General features: G+C 47.3%; 1 protein-coding gene across 4 annotated transcripts in view; it reads right to left on the bottom strand.

Annotated features, from left to right (window-relative positions):
- NOL4L (nucleolar protein 4 like) overlaps positions 1-20,312 on the bottom strand; it is a 97,661-nt gene that overhangs the window by 24,874 nt on the left and 52,475 nt on the right. For 2 of the 4 annotated variants that reach the window (XM_044985277.1, XM_044985278.1), the window contains one exon: positions 4,394-4,535. In XM_044985277.1, the coding sequence (XP_044841212.1) occupies positions 4,394-4,535 (142 nt within the window). Of the gene's footprint in view, positions 1-4,393; positions 4,536-12,830; positions 12,915-14,332; positions 14,485-20,312 lie in introns of those variants that run through there. The other 2 variants (XM_044985279.1, XM_044985280.1) reach the window with 2 other exon arrangements.

Raw genomic sequence — 20,312 nt, 5'->3', positions numbered from 1 at the left:
ACTTTTCTGCAGTTAGCAGTGTCAATCCTACGTGACACCACCTCTGCTGCTGATACAGTGCCTCTGAAATTCTCCCAGACAGTGTCTTTTACTATCCTTTTTGGTACGTACAAAAGTCATTAGCTCTAATTGGGTCTCTTTGCTGTTTCAAAGGTTGACACACAGTTTGCAGCAGGGTAATAGCAGGCCAAGGTTTCTGGGCACTGAGACCGAATAAGGTGGTTTTTGTCTGAGTCGCTTATTGCTCCCTAAAGACTTAGCAGACACCTACACCCCAAGGCAAGACAAACTTGCCTCTTGCGCACCCTCCCATCTCACACACACTATCACACTCAGAACAGGTTGTCAAACTGATCAGTAGGTTTTGTATAGCATTTCCTTATCGGGCTCTTCAAGTCAAGAAACTTGGGTGATTTGTCCTTAAAATAAAGTTTGAAATCTGTATCTACAGTTCCTGATCTCAGAACTGGGTCCTCTGATTAGATGGAAACTGTGCATTACAACTTTCTTTTGTAAAAAGTCTTTCATAGTATGTGTATTACAAACACCTTTACAGCTAAACAATAGCAGGAGAGAGATTTTCAGACACAGAAGAGGAAGGCTAGGAGTTTTTTCTAATGAGATGTAGCTAAAAGATGAAATGTGCCTGTTCCCATGGGCAGGAACTGCAGAGGAGAAAGTGCTCACACACCACTGGCATTGGGACTGTGGGAGCAAGAGAGAGAGAAAACTGAAACAGACACAGCTCATGAGGCACAAACAAGGAGGGACTCTGCTCCATGTTGTGAGATACTTGAGGAGAGTGCTTGTACCTCTTCCTATTTGTCAAATGAAATATCTGACACACCCCCTTCCTGCCAACTGCTCCAGCTGTGCATCCTGCCTATTACTGACCCAGCCAATAACTTGTTTCTTGTGCTTGCTAGAGTAATCCCAGGGCCACAGTTTTGGAGCCATTATCAGGTCTTGAAAACAGCAGCCCTCACTAGTCAATGTGAAGACCAAAGCACTCACTCTGGCTCCTACAAGGCCTGGCACTTAAATGCAAGGTGTGTTTACACTGTCCAGTTGCAATTCCTGCTGTAGTGGAGTGTTTGTTCAGGGAGTTGCCCCCTTCACCTGCTGGCTGCTGAAATCCAGCCCTGGGCCGTGGGACAGAAAGCTGTCAGCAGATGGCCTCAATCTAGTTCCTAATGGACAGATGTCCATCAAAAAGCCCCTTACAAAAATGGGAACTAAGTGGTGTCTTGTTGGCAGTCTTAGCAGAGAGGCTAAAAGACTGAATGGGCCTGGCCACCCACCCAGCCTGGGGGACGGAAAGGGGGTGGGACCCCTTCAGGTCAGGGTCAAGGTGTTTGGCAGGGTGCTTGCATTGCCACTCTCCGTACTGTCCCTGGACAAATACACAAATTTGGGCAATACAAAAAAGAGCCATGTCCACTCTACAGCCGTAAGGAGACATCCCCTTGACCCAGGACTCCAAGGAAATGGGCAGGGTTTAAAAACTGTGGCTCATTAAATTCTCTCTCCCTTTAAGCCCCACTTGCCTCTCCATTTCCCCCACTCTCATCAACTGTTCTCCTGGACTATCCCTCCCACTATCGCATCTTCCTTATTTCTGTTTTGTCTCCTGTGCATGAAGCATCATTTCATTCCTCCCCTCTCAGCCCTTCCCATCACACCCTCTGGCTGCCTCCGTCCTTGATGCTGACAACTGGACTGGCCAAGGCCTTCCATCCCAGTGGCACCAGTCCACATCCTAGAACTCACTGCAGCATGTGATATGGGCCATTGGTATTCACTGGAAATACGGAATCATCCCTAACTTAGTCAGTCCTATAAAATTCCATAGTATTGGCCAGTCTAATGGAGACCCCAATCATCTGGTTTCAATTAAAGTGTCCTCCACAGCCAGCATGCTTATTCTTTGTCTCTATCACCTCTGATCTGCTATTCCCGTATATTCCATTCCTCTCCTCCCCTGACCCATATGAGAGAGCCCCTGAGGCATGTGCACAGACTCGACAGGGGAGAAGAAATCACATGTACGGTTTAAACTCAGCCCCTGAACGGAATGAAAGGAGCTACAGAAGACAGGGTTTCTCTAGGCAGAAACCATAGGTGTGGAGCCCGACTGAAATGGAACACTTAACATTTAATGAGTGATTAGAAACCTTCTGTGCCAAAGAACTGCAGCCCTTCCTTCCCTTGCTCTATACTGACACCTGCACCATGACAGCCCCACAAAAATACATCCTCCAGGGTGTAGAGATTTTGGGGCTGTGCATCCTTGAGAAAAGGATACTCGCCCCTGGAGAGAGAAGTGTTGTTCCCACGATACTCACAATTTCCAAAGTGTGTGGGGGGGGGAACAGACAGAACTTTAGTCTCAGTGAAGAAATCTTCAGCTCCTGCCTAAAGCGTTGTCCTTTTGCATACTGCAGCCTTGGGGAAAGGGATCCAAAGCATTTCATTCTAGAGCATTCCTGAGTGACAGGCATTGGAATGCATCACAAACCAGGGGCTGGGAAATGTTCTCTGTCACCAGAGCTGCAAAGTACAGTGGATGTAGAGAAATACCAGCCTAGAACCATAGGTGTGGCGGGTAGTACATGCTGAAGAATAGACTGCTAAGTGCAACAGATGATGGCACAGCCTGATGCCAAGCAGCCAAGCCCTTCTAAGGGCAGGTCTACGCTATGGGGGAAAATCGATATAAGATACGCAACTTCAGCTACGTGAATAACGTAGCTGAAGTCGAAGTATCTGATATCGAATTACTTACCGTCCTCACGGCGCGGGATTGACGTCCGCGGCTCCCCATGTCGACTCCGCTACCGCCGTTCGTGTTGGTGAAGTTACGGAGTCGACATGAGCGCGTTCGGGGATCAATATATCGCGTCTAGATGAGACGCGATATATCGATCCCCGAGAAATCGATTGCTACCCGCCGATACGGCGGGTAGTGAAGACGTACCCTAAGCATCATTTCTGAGGCACTTGGGAAGTGGTGTGACAACAAGCTGCGTTAACCTCAACGGGTCCTTCCACCTACCGTGCTGCAATTGGACTGTACAGGGCTTGGCAACATATTCATAAGGAGAGGAGAAGTGCTAGACTGTCTGCTTCCACTGACACCGGGACACCCTGCAGAGCAGGCAAGTTTCACATCCTCACACAGGCAGCGGTAAGACTACTGGCCAGGCACTGCTATCTTTAAAAACAGCAGTTTCTCAAAACAGCAGCTTTGCAACATAAACCAAACTTGCCCCAGTGTATCTAAGTGGAGAAAGCACCAGGGCACCAACACTCTGCCTCTGGCCATGAGTGGCTAAAACCCACGCCAGGCAGATATGCTGGCACAAAAGCCCTTTCTTTCCCGCAGTCCAGGGTGGTTTTCCAGTCCCTTCTCTTAAAGCAACACTAACTTGATCTGAGTTGCCCCAAGGTACATCCACTTCCTATCCGCTCTCAAACTGTCTCTGCACAGAGCCCTCTGGAGACAATGAGAGAGTCAGCCACTTGAGAACTGGGCAGAGTCAGTCATCTGACTCTCATTCTAATACCATGGAGATGAACTTTGACCTGAACTCAGACTTCCACCCCTTATTTACTTTTTTAAAGCTAACATGTTTCACGGAACTAGCACAACACCCCTCCTTACCAGCTGCCTCCTCCCACACATTCCATGCTGCTCAACTTTGACCCTTCTGAATTACCTGCACTACCCAGACAGATACCCCCACTTCTCCCCCGTGCATCCCATTCTCACTGCTGAGTATCCAGCTTCTTCTTGGGGATCAAAACCACTCCAAAACGTGTAACTCAACCGAGTGCTTCTGGCTGAGAAGCCCATATCCCAGGGCCTCACCATGCTCCCTTGTCTGTCCCTCTGCATCTTAGAGTGGGCACTCTATGGCAGATTAAATCAGTGCTCAGATCTTGTATGTGATGTAACTTCTGATTCTAGCCCTGCCCATGAGTTCAGCTCTAGGAACAAGTGTGTCCAGTGCATGTCACGGTGACTCTGTTGCCTCTTGTCGCAGGAAGAGTCTCTTATCTCACTATCTGGATTCATGGAAAACTTAGAACAACATTGTGATGCCCCAAACCACAGAGCCCTTATCACAACCACCACCTGCACCAGAGTATCACCAGACAGGTACCAGCAGCACAGAGAGAGATGGAAAGTACACTAGTTCCCGGTGGTACCAACAGGAGGGGCCTCACTCCAGTGCAGTCCCTGTGCACGTGCTGCTAGGAAATCCAGCCCCCAGGTGGGACACCTGATCAAAATGGAGCAGTTAAAGTTTAATGAGTGACTAAAAACAGCCTATGCCAAAGATGTGCAAATCCTCCCTTCCCCTGCCCCCCGGACGTCAGGAGCACTCACCATCCTCCTGGCTATGGAGATTCTGAGGGCTGCGCATGCTCTCGTCCTGACTGGGGCTCAAACTGGAGTTAAGATGCTGGTCAGCTGAGATCCATGTGGAGTCATTCATATCAAAATCCTCACTGCTCACCGATGTCTCATCCTAAAAGCAAACAGGAAAGGGTTAAATCTGCTTTGGTTTTGAAGCTCCTGACCAGATCCCTTTGGGGGTGCAGCAGCTCCTGCATCCCCAAAGAAACATGTTCACCTCCTGGCATTCAGGGACTCTGAAAATAGCCCTTCCCAGCATGCTCTGGGCTAGGTAGCATTTCCCCTGCGGAGAGCACCAGTGCTCTGCTTCCTGTTTGAAGACGTGCCTGAGGAATGGCACAGTCTGTAATTGAGGACAATTAGAAAGAGCTCGCATCCTGTAGGAGCGGATGGCTGAGCCCTGGAGTTTACCCTTTAATCTCCATCGACACTGCAGTGTGTCCATGGCAGATAAACAGCTGTGCCAGTGGCGCAGACAGGGTGTGACTTTGTTAAAATGGTTTTGAAATGTACTAGACTGAACGTTGTGTTTAAAAACAAAAAAGCACATCCAAACAGTATCACCACCATTTCTCTAACAGAGCAGGAAGGGTCAGGCCAGATCAGCCACTGGTGAAAATCTGCAGACCAGCTCTGACTTCCATGGAGATATGCCCATACACAGCAGCAGGGGATATGCCTGTAGTGTGGAGAGGGTCTAAGAACCTGCAGCCTAACGGCTTAATCCCTGGCTTTCAGCATGAGACTAGGATCTTCAAGGGCTTCACAGGCCCTTGGATCTGCCTGCAGATTCCTGGGACTTTTCAGCAGGGCCAGAGCCAAAGATACCAAAGAAGCCACAATACCACCATGAAAGTGATGCAAATGGGACCTGAGGGGGAATAGCGAGCCCAGCCACGATCCAGAAACACCATTTTCGGGGCTCTTCTACAGGAAGGGATGTCTAACAGCAGAGAAAAACCCATGGAGTTGGGTAAGCCAAGATGTGACCTGGAGGCACTTCCACTCTCCAGTACAAGCATGTATGAACCACATGCAACACCATGATAGAGTGAAATGCACCCTTGCTATTTGCAGCAGGAGTGTAGCCTGCATTTTTTTTTAATTACAAATAATGCTCTATTCACTAGTCCTGCTGCTCTGAAAACTGCCCGCTCTGAGGAGGGAACGAGCCATTTCTGAAGTCACAGACATCCTCACTCGGCAATGCCACTGCTTTTCCTATGGCATAGATTAAATTCCTCTCTCCCACTCCCACAGCTGAAAGGACATTCTTTCTCTTCCTCCTTTCTAACCTTTACTGCGCTTCAAGAGACAGCCCTTGGATAGCTTCCAGAGCCAGAAAGGTCAGCCACTGGATTTCAAAATCATCCTTATAAAAGCAGCAGTGAGATTCTGAATGAAAGGAGCAGCTAAGGAACCTCAGAGCTGGGCCTTCCAAGCCAAGGCCACAGCAACACAGTTATGAAGGAAGCACCGATAACATGGGGATGTGTAACGCATTTGCTGTAATGGTTCCTCTATCTGCCTTTTCTCTTGTTCCCTCCCAAAATAAGACAGAGACCCCATCCAACGCTGTGGGCTGGAGCCACTGAACACACGCCCAGAGCCACTTTCTGCTTTAGCTACTATTGCCTCGTATTTAAAACAACCTTTCACAGGCTTGTAGCCTCTCCATTTCCCTCCACAATTCGAGCAAAATACCAATCCCCACTCCTCTTCCTTGCACCAAGTGAGTGCCCTCCAACCAGCACCTGCACCTTGTAAAGCTACTCTGCCTCCGGCAGACTTTTGTTCACTATTTAAAAAAAAAAAAAAAAAAAACTTCTCTAAGAACAGGTTTGAACTTTCTTCCTTCCTTGTCCCTGAAGAGCCATCTGCTCACTCAGGGCAGGAATTGCTGGGGTTAGCCTGCTCCCTTCCCCAACCCCCTCCTCACTGAGTGGTGCCTCAGAGGGAGTTTCCTGGAATTTACAGCTTCTGTACAGCCTCAGCTTGAACACTTGTAAAATCATACACAGGGCAGAGCTACACCGTATAACCACACGTGCACTCTCACATTATAAGGACACAGGCACACTCATGCTCACATGCCAGTGCTACAGCACGCAACTTTCAACCAAGCATGGGCATACACTAACAGAACCCAGGCAGAAGCATGCTCATGCTTACAAACCTATGGCAGCTTGGTTTCAACAGGACACACACAGGGTAAACAGAGAGCACTTTTTCTTGGCATTTTGGCTAAGATCCATACAACTTTTCTCTCTCTGTCTTCATTTCCAATTCAGGGTATAACACCATTTTTGTCAAATTCGGCTGGGGACTAACAATGCCTATTCAACAATGTATGTGTTCTATGACTTTAAATATTCTCTAAAAGTTTTAATCTGATACCCCTAGTTTCATGATAGGTAATGTATGTCGACACTGCAAAAAAACAAACCAGAACAACAACAACCCTGTGGCAGTGAGTGTCAGAGCTGGGTCTACAGACCCAGATAGGCAGGGCTCACACTACAGCGTTAAAAATAGCAGTGTAGATGTTCCTGGTTGGGCTCTGAGACCCACTCCCCTCCCTGGGTTTCAGAGCCTGGCTCCAGCCAGAGCAGGAATGTCTACTGTGCTACCTTTAACGCTGAGTATCTGTAGACTCGGGCTCTGAGAACTGCTGCCGTGGTGGTGGTGGTGGGTTTTTTGTTTTTTTTCAGTATAGACATACCAAAAATATCCTCCTCTTACATACAGACTGAACTGGAAGGGGATATTCCACTGCTAATATATATATATATATATGGCATTTATAGGGTGCCCATCACTGTGGTATTTGGGCATCCTTACAAAGCTTAACCTGGAACAATTACCTTAATTAGACAGACTAAATGCCAAGGTCTCCTGCTGCTCACAGCTTCCCATCTGGCCAGTCCACCTCAAGAGAAGGCCTGGGCCCAGAGTGCATCTTGCAGGGCTGAATGAAAATGGCCAGGCCCATGCTTAAGAAAATATCTTTCAGGTGCAAATTCTAGAGGAGACTGCCCTGCCTCAGCACCCACAAGCTCACCCACGGGACACTGGGTTCTAGTATGTATGTACAGATGTATGTTTATGCACACATGTACACCTCTACCCTGATAGAACACGACCTGATATAACACGAATTCAGCTATAACGCGGTAAAGCAGTGCTCCAGGGGGGGCGGGGCTGCACACGCCAGCGGATCAAAGCAAGTTAGATTATAATGCGGTTTCACCTATAACGCGGTAAGATTTTTTGGCTCCCGAGGACAGCGTTATATTGGGGTAGAGGTGTATTGTGAAACGCTGGATTACATATAAAATGCCCTCAGTGCAATACAGTGGTCTGTTATCCAAAGCATTAATTTACCCGAGAGATATCGAGCAAGAAACTGACCCAGCTGTAAATGACTGAAGTCCAATAAGACTCAGGGCATGATTAGCAGTCTCTAATATGACCTATCAGCAAAAAGAGCATGCTATTGAGGTGGAAACTTGCAGAGGCAGGCATCCTCCTCCATTAATTCTATGCTTATCTCCGCACCTTTTTCAGCCTGGACCTGCTGCATAAGGCTACAACTGGGAGAACAAGAGCATGTACATGTAAAGACTCCAGCAGGATTAACTTCCTGGCAGCAGTGCCCCGTTTCCGCAGCATGCAGATCTAGCAGTGTGACCTGCAGCACGGCGGTCCTGCATCAATACCATACATAAAGCCAGCAATGGGAATTGCCTCTTGGTAGTGTCCAATCAATACATCACCCAAAGCTAACTCGTAACAGTGTCCTATCACAACCACACACAATGGCCCATGAGAAGTTCCTTACAGCAGCACACAAACAATGCTGGCCTGGGAGCTGCTTAGCCCCCAGTGCTCTTCCAGTCTTTCTCCAAACTGCAACACAGCCCAGAGGTAGCATCTTCCTTTGCTGCCCTGTTAACACAAGTCCTGGCTTTAGCAATTTAAGATGCCCCTTAGCAGTATCCTGTCACTACTAGCTAGTACTCCAACTGCCACCCGTGCAAACTTCCTCATCAGAGTATCCTGTCAAAGCAAATAAGGCCCTGAGCTCTGTGACTTCCTATCAATGCCAGCAATGACTCCTGGCAGTGCCCTCCTTATGGCAGCGAAGATTCCAGTGATTTGAGGCCTATCCAAACAATACCCTACAGCTTTTTTCCCCAGCTATGACTCCAGTAATAACTTCCATGTCAGCTTGAATGAGAGGGATAATTGTTCTGGCTGCAGCACAAAAAGGCTTGTGCACCCAAATACACAGTATGCTGTCAAAACTAATGAAACAAGCAAGTTCAAAATATCTGATGGAAAAATACCCTCTTAATTTTGCTCTGAATACCAATCCTGTGACTGGACAATGGAGCTGCTTATTGAATCCTCATCAGCTTAAGTGACATTTTTGAACAGCAGCACCAGCTACAATTCAGAGCAATACGGTAAATATAATCTGCCCTTCCACTCCCTTTCAGCCTGCGAGTCAGGCAGCTCATTCTTTTCCTCTCCGGATTCTCGGGAGAATTCGCTCTGCTAATTTCTTCTTTCCTGTAAACAAACTTCAAATGAAACTTTCATTATAAAAAGAACACAGTCCATTACCACAGCCTGGCTCCAGATTTGCCTTCTCTTCACCCGTACCATGCCAGTCATGACACAGATGAAAGCGACAGCAGCTGCCCTAATCAGCTAGCACAATCTCTTTTTCTTTCTCTCTCTCTCCCTCCTTCCTACCCTAACCTTCCTTCCTCCCTCCCACTCCCTTATCCCTCCCCTTTCCAGCTCTCAGGAGAGATCTTCTCACACTGCAGTAAAGTTCTATTGCTTCATTTCTAGTGTTCATGGGATTGAATGATTAGGGGTCATGAAATATTCGTGCAGCTTCTTTTCTGAAAGGCAAAGCAAGTGCCTGTCAGGTATATTTACAGGGCCACACCCAAATATGTGAACAAGGACTCCAGGCACAGCAAGGGACTTGGAAAAACATCACTATACTCTCCTTATCTCCAGTCCAATATTCACATCTGCTCTACAGACGGATTTGGTCTACACATGTATTCTAGTTAGCAAAAGAAAATGCATGTGCAATATTAATAATACTTTGCACATCTGTAGTAGCTTTCATTCAAGAATCTTCAAGCACTTTATAAACATTCGTCAATTTTAAGCCCCACCACTTCTCTTTGAATTAGAGCAATAGTATTCCTATTTCAGAACTGAAGAAACTGAGTCACCAACAGCTGCAGTGACTTGCTGAAGACCTCAGAGTGAGTTGGTGGCAGATCCAGGAACAGAATCCAGATCACAGAACTCCATCTTGTGCTTTAATCACCAGACAATGATTCCCTTTTTCATGAATAACCTTTTCTCTGCAGAACTTCTTAGAGAACAACCTTTCACACCACAGGCTGAAACTGAGCAGGGTAGGAAAGCTCTTCTTATAACTGTGCCTTGTAAATATATGCAGGCGATATCAGTAACCTGCTTATTTTACAGCTAGGCTCAGTTTCTCTGGAACTGGTTTGCAAATGCCTCCAAAGTCAGTTACACCCTCTATATCACGATTTATTGTACAGGATCTGAGAACTGTTAATGCTGTGTTGCTTATTTTCTTTTTGAGGTTATCTGATTTTATTTAGAAGTATATCCCTACTTTTTTGCCATGACACACTACTCTGGCCTGTTCTTTCTGTGGACTCCAGAAACCAAAATCTAGGGTGGTGATTGTTTACTTTAATGGAAATATCAATTGCTCAGCCTCGATCAAATAGGTGACAAGCACAGTCACCATATGCCAGTGTTAGTTTGACAGTAGAGTCAGCTACCTTTTTAGAATCAACTAAATGTGGCATGATTACCTGTACACATCAGCAGCAGCAACTTGGGAGAATGCTACCAGAATATTGTCTTGAAGGACGGCACCTCCTGCTGGCCACCTTGAAGGTAGTATCAGTCTTGGGGAATACTCTACCAAAAAGGTAGCCTCATCTCCATTCCAGCAAGCATTAAACACAGCCTTCTGAGCATGCCAAGAAGGTACTGAACCACATCTGACCCCAACTTAACCACTGCAGTTCACAGAAAGGCTTAATAATGGAAGATAAAACTCCTCAGGTCAAAGGCACTGGATATTGTAGCAGCCAAATAATGCACCACAGAGCCCAAGAAAGCTAAAGAATTGTTGATTCAATTCAGTTTCAGAGTTAGGAATCCATGAGCTCTGGTGCCTATTTCTGTACATTACAAACCAACACTATATTATGAATGCCCTTCCTATCAGGTTGACTAGAGTTCTTATTTACAGTAAATCCTGTTATTCTCTATCACACAAGATCATTCTCTTCTAGCGGGTAAGGGGAAAGAAGCTGCTTAGCCCTTGCTAGGACATGAAAAAATAAGAATTCGTTCTTACTAGTTCCCCAAATCAGGTGAGACAAGACCTAGCTGAATATTTTACATGAAAAGGGAAAATTCATGAGTTCTGTTGTCTTATGTTTTCCCTGCTTCCTAAGATCGTTCTTTTCTTTGGGGGAAAAAGACCCAAAAGAGAGTGTCACTAAAGAGCACATGCACATTCCAGATGTCATTACCCAAGGCAAGGAGGAGCAACCATTCTTGCAACAGATTCTGAATTTTTGCCCTCTGGGTTGGGTGAAATCTTTAGGTGCTCTTGCTGTTCATTTGGGAGGTGCTGAACAAGGGATATAGGACAGCAGTTGTCAACCTGTGGTCCACAGGCCCCTGGGGATCCGCAGACTATGTCTAAGATTTCCAAAGAGGTCTGCATCTCCATTTGAAAATTTGTAGGGGTCCGCAAATGAAAAAAGGTTGAAAAACTGCTAGTATAGGATACTGAGAGGGAAAGTGTGAATTTTCCAAGCAACTACAGCTACTGCCCGGTACTATTAACATTATATATTTCTGAATACTCTGTTGAAGGTGCAAGTCTTCAATCCACCTTCATGGAAACAGACCTTGGTCAAAATCAAACTAGCATTTGATTTTATATGAAAAGACATGATTAAGCCTCCTAGCCCATAAATCCCTCAGAATGAAAGAGTACTTTAGTCTTCCATGGACACAGTAAAAAATTATCAAAAATGTGATGGTCTGAGTATATGAGTAGTAAAGAGATGTTGCTAAGTCCAAGCTAGACCCACAATCAAAGTTTTGTGAAAACATATTTTTGCACAACATATAATCTATAGGAACATTTTGGTCAATATATTTTCATGGTGTAAAAGTTACTGGCAACCCCCCCCCTTATTTGTACTAGCAGGCAGCCACTAAAAAAAAGCAGAAGCCTTATGTACACAGTAACCTAAACTTTTAAACTGTCTTTTCTCCTCTGCCTTAAAGCAAAAAAAGCTAGCTCTAAACCAGTTTTCACTAACCAAATAGCAGAAGTACGGGGTCTGGCAACCACCAATCAAGTGTTAACACAGCAGGGGTCTTTGTCTAAATGTGTATAAAAAAAATCTGTAAAATTCGTGTAAAACAACGTCTTCTGTACCAAGGTACAGGGCTCTCCTTTCTTCTGCAAAATAAAGCAATCTTTTCCTTATCCCTGTCAGGCTGTTATTGGCTCTCAGCTAAACAAACCCAAAATTTCGGTGGCAATGGCAAACAGGGCAAAAACAGATTCCAACAATCCTTCCCCCACCCCTAGTTTCCCACCAAAACAAGGGAATATTGGCCTAATGCCTGAGAATGTAAAAGTGAAACTGGCTAGGAACTATGAACAAGTGAAATTTACTATCCTTTTTCCATTGTATAATATGAGCCAAATACAGGAAATAAGCAAGGTGCCTAAAGAGTGAAATGGTTGTTTATTTGTTTGTAACATTATTTCCAATGTAGTGTCTGCACACACAGGTAGGTCTCAGATCTATGCAGTGTGAAAGGTGAACTCTGCAAGGAAGGAAGTTTCTTTCTTTCCATTTATACTGATCCAAATATATGTAAATAAATAGATCAGTAAGGCAAATCCCTCTGAGCATGTGTGTAAATAGCTCCAGCCCTGGCAGGCAGGGGTTTCAGCATGAAGCAGGGATTGACCCATAAGTAGGGCTTTACCTCGAGGGAGAAAGCTATTTTCAGCACAATCCCTCCCCAGAAATGGGAGGAAAATCAGGTGCAGAGACAGTGAAATGTTAGAGCCCAGAGCCCCTTCTAGGTGCAGCAGCGTGATATTATTCTTGTGCCCTCTGCACCAGGGAAAGGGAAAATCGATGTTTCAGAGAGGGAGAAAGGTTCCCTGTGAATTAATGGGTCTGTAGCTTCCCCCATTGATCTGCCTCCTCCCACTTTCTTTCTGTGCTTTTGTGCTCTTCCGGGGAAGGGGGAGGCTGCGCTCCCGATAAGGGAAGGACGCTCTAACCTTAACCTTTCTCCAGGAATAATGCTAATTAGAGACGTTAATGAGAACTTCCCGGGAAAGCGGAGCAGGGAGGGAGGAGGAGCCCCCGCCAGCCGGGTTCGGTTTGAAATCGGGGGAGATGGAATCAGAACGCAGAGGGGGAGTTTAAAAAACGGCAAAATCCCTCCCCCCCCCAGGCACAAACGGGCCCACGCGATCTGCACGCCCCTAGGCCGAGCGGTGCCCCCCGAACCCCGCAACCGGCACAGGACACTCGCCATGCGCCCCGCAACCACAACCGTACCCCGCAATCCCTCCCCCCGCGCCAGTCCATGCAGCCCCTCCCCCCAGCAGTGCATTACTGTGCAGGGTGCACCCCCTCCCAGAGCGCTCACCCCGCTTCCCTGCAACCCCCACAACACACGGCACCCGCCATGAAACCCTTCATCCCCAACATCCGACCCTTCCTGCCAAGCCCATGCAACCACCCGACCAGGGCTCACACCCTCAGCCCCGTCCAACCCCCAACGACCTGTGACCATGCACCCAAACAACCCCAGGGACCTGAGCATAGGCACCCACCATACCCCATCCAACCCCCGGTGCACACATCCCCAGCGACCTTCCTCCATCATCCAACTCCAGGGACCTGTGCAAACAACCCCCCGACAGCTTGTGCACACCCCAACAAACTCGCTGCAACTCACGCCACCCAAACACCATCCACCCCACTGACCTGTGTGCACGTCCAACCCCCCAGTGAAGTGTGCAACCTTCAAATAACACCATCCACCCCCCCAGTGATCTGTGTGCACCCCCCAACAAACCCCTCAACTCCCAGTGACCCCTGGGCACCGCTAACCAACCCCCCTCAACTCCCAGTGACCTGTGCGCCCCCCCCCACAAACCCCTCAACTCCCAGTGACCCGTGCGCCCCCCAACAAACCCCCTCCAACTCCCAGTGACCCGTGCGCCCCCCCACAAACCCCCTCCAACTCCCACTGACCCCTGGGCACCCCTAACAAACCCCCATCAACTCCCAGTGACCCCTGTGCGCCCCCCACAAACCCCTCAACTCCCAGTGACCCCAGTGACCCGTGCGCCCCCCCCAAACTCGCTCCAACTCCCAGTGACCCCTGTGCGCCCCCCCACAAACCCCTCAACTCCCAGTGACCCGTGCGCCCCCCCACAAACCCCCTCCAACTCCCAGTGACCCCTGGGCACCCCTAACAAACCCCCATCAACTCCCAGTGACCCCTGTGCGCCCCCCCACAAACCCCTCAACTCCCAGTGACCCGTGCGCCCCCCAACAAACTCGCTCCAACCCACCCCTAGCGCCCCCTCCACACCCCCAACAACCACCAGCGCCCGCTGAGCGCCCACCCCAACACACTCCCTTTCCCCCGAGGGCCAGGCGGCCCCGGAACGCCGCCTGCCCCCAGCCGGCGGGGCACCCCCCTCTCTGGGGGTTACAATCTAACCCCCCCCCGGCCCCCTCTCCCACCCGCGGGCCCGGCTCCTACCTGCTGCGGGGCCGGGGCCGCGCCTGGGGCCTGCCGGCCTGCGCCAGCCCGGCGGCTGGGTGCGGGGACGGGAGGGGACGCTGGCCTGGCCGCGCTCCGGAGCGGCTGACAACCAGCTGCTGCCCGCGGAGAGGGGCTGGCGCTGCGGAGCGCGTCACTCCCGGCCCGGGGGGAGCGGGAGCGGGAGCGGGAGGGGGGAGTGACACACGCGGCCGGCGGGCGGACGGGGGGGGGGGCACTGGGGTGGCGAGGGACGCGCTGCAGGGACAGACAGACGGACACGGGCGGGGAGCCCCGCTGCGCGTGGGGGGCAGGCAGCGACTCGGGGGGCGGGACACTGTGGGGGGGCGCGGAGGGACAGGCGCTGTAGGGAGAGTGGGTGTGGGGAGGAGCAGAAAGAACCCATCCATTTTCTAACGCCACAGACAGTCCGCCCGGGCAGGGTGCATTGTGAGAGCCCAGGGCTGGAACCCTGCAGGACGAGGCGGTGTCCAGAGAGAAATCCCCTAGTTTGGGGGGAAACACCCCTCCTGAACAGGCAGCATAATGCACCCGCAGCGGGGGCGTGAGACTGTGCAGAGAGCGGTACAATAACCGGCGAGAGGCTCTGTGCCGAAAGAGATGCCCAGACTTGGACAATCACACTGGGAAAGGGCCAGTGAGAAACAGTAACACTGAAATCTCTACTACCTATTCAGGAGAAAAGACAGGAGTGTTACCCAGAGACTGTAACCATGGAAAAATACAAAGCAGCAATGAGATAAATTCCAACAGCCATCCTACACGGGGGTGCTCAGGGCAGCGTCATTCTATAGAAAATTACATGGTATAGTCTTGTGAACCAACCATGCTCTGCTCTCCCAGTCTCTTCCATACTCAACCTTTCCCACTGCAATCTCCATCTTTTCTGGTTGTCCTGGGACCCACCAGAAAGGGCTCCCCAAGTTACTGGGGTCCATGGATCCAGTCGGATAAACACTGACAAAAGTAACATATTACATGGGGGGGGGTTGAAAACTCGTAGGTGAAGTGAGAAATCTAGGGTTAGATTCACTGCCTATGTTCTGCAAGCTAAGTGATCCTGGTGACAAAATCAGCCAGGAGCAATGGTGCACCAGGGCAAGCTACCATTTCACTGGAGGAACCTGGACTAGGCAGTCACAACCTATAAGTGGGGGAAGGACCGGGGAATCCATCCAAGGGATGCAATGATCCAGTGTCTCTTCCATGCTGCCTCTACCTATTAGGCCACTGCTGGAATGTAGAGCTGCCCTCCCTTTGTGGAGGGCAGTGGGGATACTAATACTTGTTTTTCCCCTACCGAGTCCCTTCTGGGATATTGCTGCCCCCACAAGCGCAGCAATATTTGTGTGGGGGGATTGGGGTGGGGATGGATGTGGATGTAACAACCCCTTAGTTTGCAAGGAACAGAATGATTCACATCACTTTTTAAATGTACAATCTCAATTGTAGCAGTTCCTCAGGGAAGGGACCTTGATGCAGAAACAGCCTGCCACTTACAGGTCTCAAATGTACTTCATGGGCCTTGCACTGGGTGTATGTAGCCACAGTGCCCCACCACAGCTCTGGGAGAGGTTGTGTCTCAGGGAGAGCACAGCTGCCCCACCATGCCTTAGGATGCTGAAGTGTGTCCTTCTCCCCACCTACAGTCTCCCTTTACTCCTTCACATAACACAAGAACCAGGCATCACCCAATTAAATTAACAGGCAGCAGATTTAAAACAGAAGGAAGTATTTCTTCACACAGCGCACAATCAACCTCTAGAACTCATTGCCAGGGGATGTTGTGAAACCCAAAAATATAACTGGGTTCAAAAATGAATTAGATAAGTTCCATGACTATTAGGCAAGATGGTCAGGGACGCAGCCCCATGTTCTGGGTGTCCCTAAACCTCCAACTGCCAGAAGCTGGGACTGGACGATGGGATGGCACTCGATAACTGCTTGTTCTGTTCATACCCTCTGAAGCACCTGGCATTGGCCACTATCAGAAGACAGGATACTGGGCTAAATGGACCATTGGTTTGACCCAGTATGGCTGTTCTTATGTTTGTTGATTCTAACTGGCCCAGGCCAGTGACCCATTACTTATTTTGAGACTGGCACCTTGTGCTCCAGAATCTCGGCTTTCCTTTTTTATTTTTTGAAGTCTTCAGCTGTTAGGGTTGAGAAGAAATCCTTAAAAACTTGACCCAAATATGGTGATGTCTGGCTGAGTCTACAAACAGCCCATAACACACTGAGAGGTATGAATGGCTACATTATTCTCAGTGGAGTGTTAACACCAATGGCCAGGTATGCTGATTTATATTTCAACATTAACTATTTCACTGCTGAGCAAAGCATGTCAGAAAAGAGAGAGACGAGCTTATTATGAAGATCTGCACAATTTACTGACAACTCTGTTTGGTGACGCAAGTGGATGTTGCTTGGGAGACACCACAACCTTTTTCCCCTCCAATCTGACTTGTAGAGCCAAAAGGCCAGAGGGGAAGAACAGAGGTCCCCCACCAAGGGGGAACCAATCCTGCAAAGCCCCATGGGGCATCCAGACACAACCCCCAATCAGTCTGGGTGCAATGGGAGCCTTGTCTGGTCTGGTGGAGAGTGTGGTGTCAGGCAGCTTACTTCCCAGTTCTAATGGCTGCTGCTCCTCCCTCTGCTGGAGCCTGTCACTGCATCAGCTCGGTCACATTTTCGAGCTTTTCTTCGCAGTTACATGGTCTAGAAACAATTGGCTTTTTTTAAATGATAGCTGAGACTCTGACATTACATGGCTCTGGGACCGGGGGCTGTTTATTGGACCTTTGCCGTCTTCTGGCCCTGCCCATGAACATATACAAATCCTGCTGAGACCGAGCCCACCAGAGCATATATGATCATATTTTAAACACCTGCCCAACCTGCTGTGAGAGGTAGTTCATTTTAGTGTCCCATGTAGGCAGGGCTTGGCTTGTGGGTGGAGCCTGGGGGAGTATCACTACTCTCCACTCCCAATTTGGGCCCTGTCCCACGGGGTGCGAGGAGGGATCATCTTTGCCCTTGGGTAGCACAGAAGTAGATACTGCCTGGATATGGCGTACAGCGGGAAAGGCTTCTTACACCTTTATCCCTGCTGTGCCCCCACTCAGTGTCTGTCCCCGAGCATTATGACATACATTGCTGGGGAAGAGGACACTCCTTATACGGGCTGTCCTTATAGAACCATAGAAACATAGGGCTGGAAGGGGCCTCGAGAAGTCATCAAGTCCAGCCCCTGAGCTGACTATGGCATGGAAATAGCTCAAGAAAAGATGATTTCAGTTCTGATTACATAAAGCAATGCCACTTACATTGAACATTTTCAGTTTAAGTGGGCATGAACATAATATCTTCTGTGTTTAAGTCTTTGCCTGCATTTCTTATTATTAACATTAAAAAGACTTAAAAATCTAAGGTGAAATCCTAACCCCATTTAAATCAACGGGAGTTTTGCCGTTTTGACTTCAATGGGGCCAGGATTTCACCCCAAATGTCCACCTTGACATTTTTGCCCTTTTTGTTTACTCTTTGCACTTCCCTCAGCTTCAAACTACACTAGCTAGTTTCATTTCCTGATTATAGTCTGTTTCAGTTTCTGGGCCTCATGCACAATAACCAAGCTGTTGCATTTTGGTTAGGCTAGAAGAAGGGTTATCTTGTTTACATTGACATTTTGGCCCCCATTTCCAAGGGCGGGTAAAATGGGTGAATTTGGTAAAATGAAAACCCACCCTTTGCATGTGTAAAACCCTGCAGTTGTGCATACCAATGGTGTGACCATGCACACAAAGGGTAGATGCATGTGCAGTTCCCCATTGTTGCATTCTGCAGGTACAATGATCTCAAATTAGGGCTGTTGATTAATCGCAGTTAACTCACACGACTAACTCAAAAAAATTGTGATTAAAAAAATAATCGCGATTAATTGCACTTTTAATCGCACTGTTAAACAATAGAATACCAATTGAAATGTATTAAATATTTTTGGATGTTTTTCTACATTTTCAAATATATTGATTTCAGTTACAACATAGAATACCAAGTGTACAGTGCTCACTTTATATTATGATTTTTTATTACAAATATTTGCATTGTAAAAATGATAAACAAAAGAAATAGTATTTTTCAATTCATCTCATACAAGTGCTGTAGTGCAATCTCTTTATCGTGAAAGTGTAATTTACAAATGTATAATTTTTTTGTTACATAACTGCACTCAAAAATAAAACAATGTAAAACTTTAGAGCCTACAAGTCCACTCAGTCCTACTTCTTGTTTAGCCAATCGTTCAGACAAGTTCGGTAACATTTGCAGGAGATAATGCTGCCCACTTCATGTTTACAATGTCACCTGAAAATGAGAACAGGAGTTCGCATGGCACTGTTGTAGACAGCGTCACAAGATATTTACATGCCAGATGCATTAAAGATTCATATGTCCCTTCATGCTTCGGCCACCATTCCAGGGGACATGCTTCCATGCTGCTGATGCTCATTAAAAAAAAAAAGTTTTAATTTGTGATTGAACTCCTTGGGGGGGGGGGGGAATTGCATGTCTCCTGCTCTGTTTTACCCGCATTCTGCCATATATGCAATGTTATAGCAGTCTCAGATGATGACCCACCACATGTTGTTCATTTTAAGAACACTTTCACTGAAAGCAAAGCAAAACGCAAAGAAGGTACCAATGTGAGATTTCTAAAGATAGCTACAGCACTCAACCCAAGGTTTAGAATCTGAAGTATCTTCCAACGTCTGAGAGGGAGGAGATGTGGAACATGTTTTCAGAAGAGTTAAAAGAGCAACACTCTGATGCAGAAACTTCAGAACCCGAACCACCAAAAAGTAAAATCAGCCTCCTGTTGGTGGCATCTGACTCAGATGATGAAAATGAACATGCGTCAGTCCGCACTGCTTTGGATTGATATCAAGCAGAACCCATCATCTGAATGGACGCATGTCCCCTGGAATGGTGGCCGAAGCATGAAGGGACATATGAATCTTTAATGCATCTGGCACGTAAATATCTTGTGACGCTGTCTACAACAGTGCCATGTGAACTCCTGTTCTCATTTTCAGGTGACATTGTAAACATGAAGTGGGCAGCATTATCTCCTGCAAATGTAACCAAACTTGTTTGAGCGATTGGCTAAACAAGAAGTAGGACTGAGTGGACTTGTAGGCTCTAAAGTTTTACATTGTTTTATTTTTGAGTGCAGGTTTTTTTTGTACATAATTCTAAATTTGTAAGTTCAACTTTCATGATAAACATATTGCACTACAGTACTTGTATTAAGTGAATTGAAAAATACTATTTCTTTTGTTTTTTTACAGTGCAAATATTTGTAATAAAAAATAATATAAAGTGAGCACTGTACACTTTGAATTCTGTGTTGTAATTTAAATCAGTAAATGGTATTCTATTATTAACAGTGTAATTAATTGTGATTAATTTTTTTAATCTTGCGATTAATTTTTTTAATCGCTTGACAGCCCTAGTTCAAATGCATTTCACATGGCCCTCAAATAAATATTTGAGATTGTTTCTGGTCATATGAGAACTCCTCTTTCATACCAAACCTTAATCTGGGGCCTAAACTATCTGAAAATTGGTAACATTTTCAAAACGCCTATGTGATTTAGGAGTTCAAGTCCCCATGAGATTTAGGCTCCTAAATCAATTAGGCATTTATCAAATTTTATCTAATGTATCTTTAGGTAACTATTTCTGGATCCAGGGGGAAGGGGCAGGCAGTTCGATACAGGTTCAGTAACAATAATCCCTGTAGTAGTAAGGACCAGGAGTTAGTTTTTAAAGGATTTTTTTAAAAGGAAATAAGTAAAATCGTAATAATTAAAAATATTATTTCACATTGCTTCCTTCTCCCCCTCCTTTGTGACTTGTTCATGCAGGCCCAGCAGCTGAAAGCTATTTCACA

The sequence above is a fragment of the Mauremys mutica genome, chromosome 13 (assembly GCF_020497125.1).
Source record: "Mauremys mutica isolate MM-2020 ecotype Southern chromosome 13, ASM2049712v1, whole genome shotgun sequence".
In the NCBI taxonomy this organism is placed as follows: domain Eukaryota; kingdom Metazoa; phylum Chordata; order Testudines; family Geoemydidae; genus Mauremys; species Mauremys mutica.
Note: the sequence above shows the minus strand (reverse complement) of the source record. Positions and strands in the feature narration are given on the sequence as shown.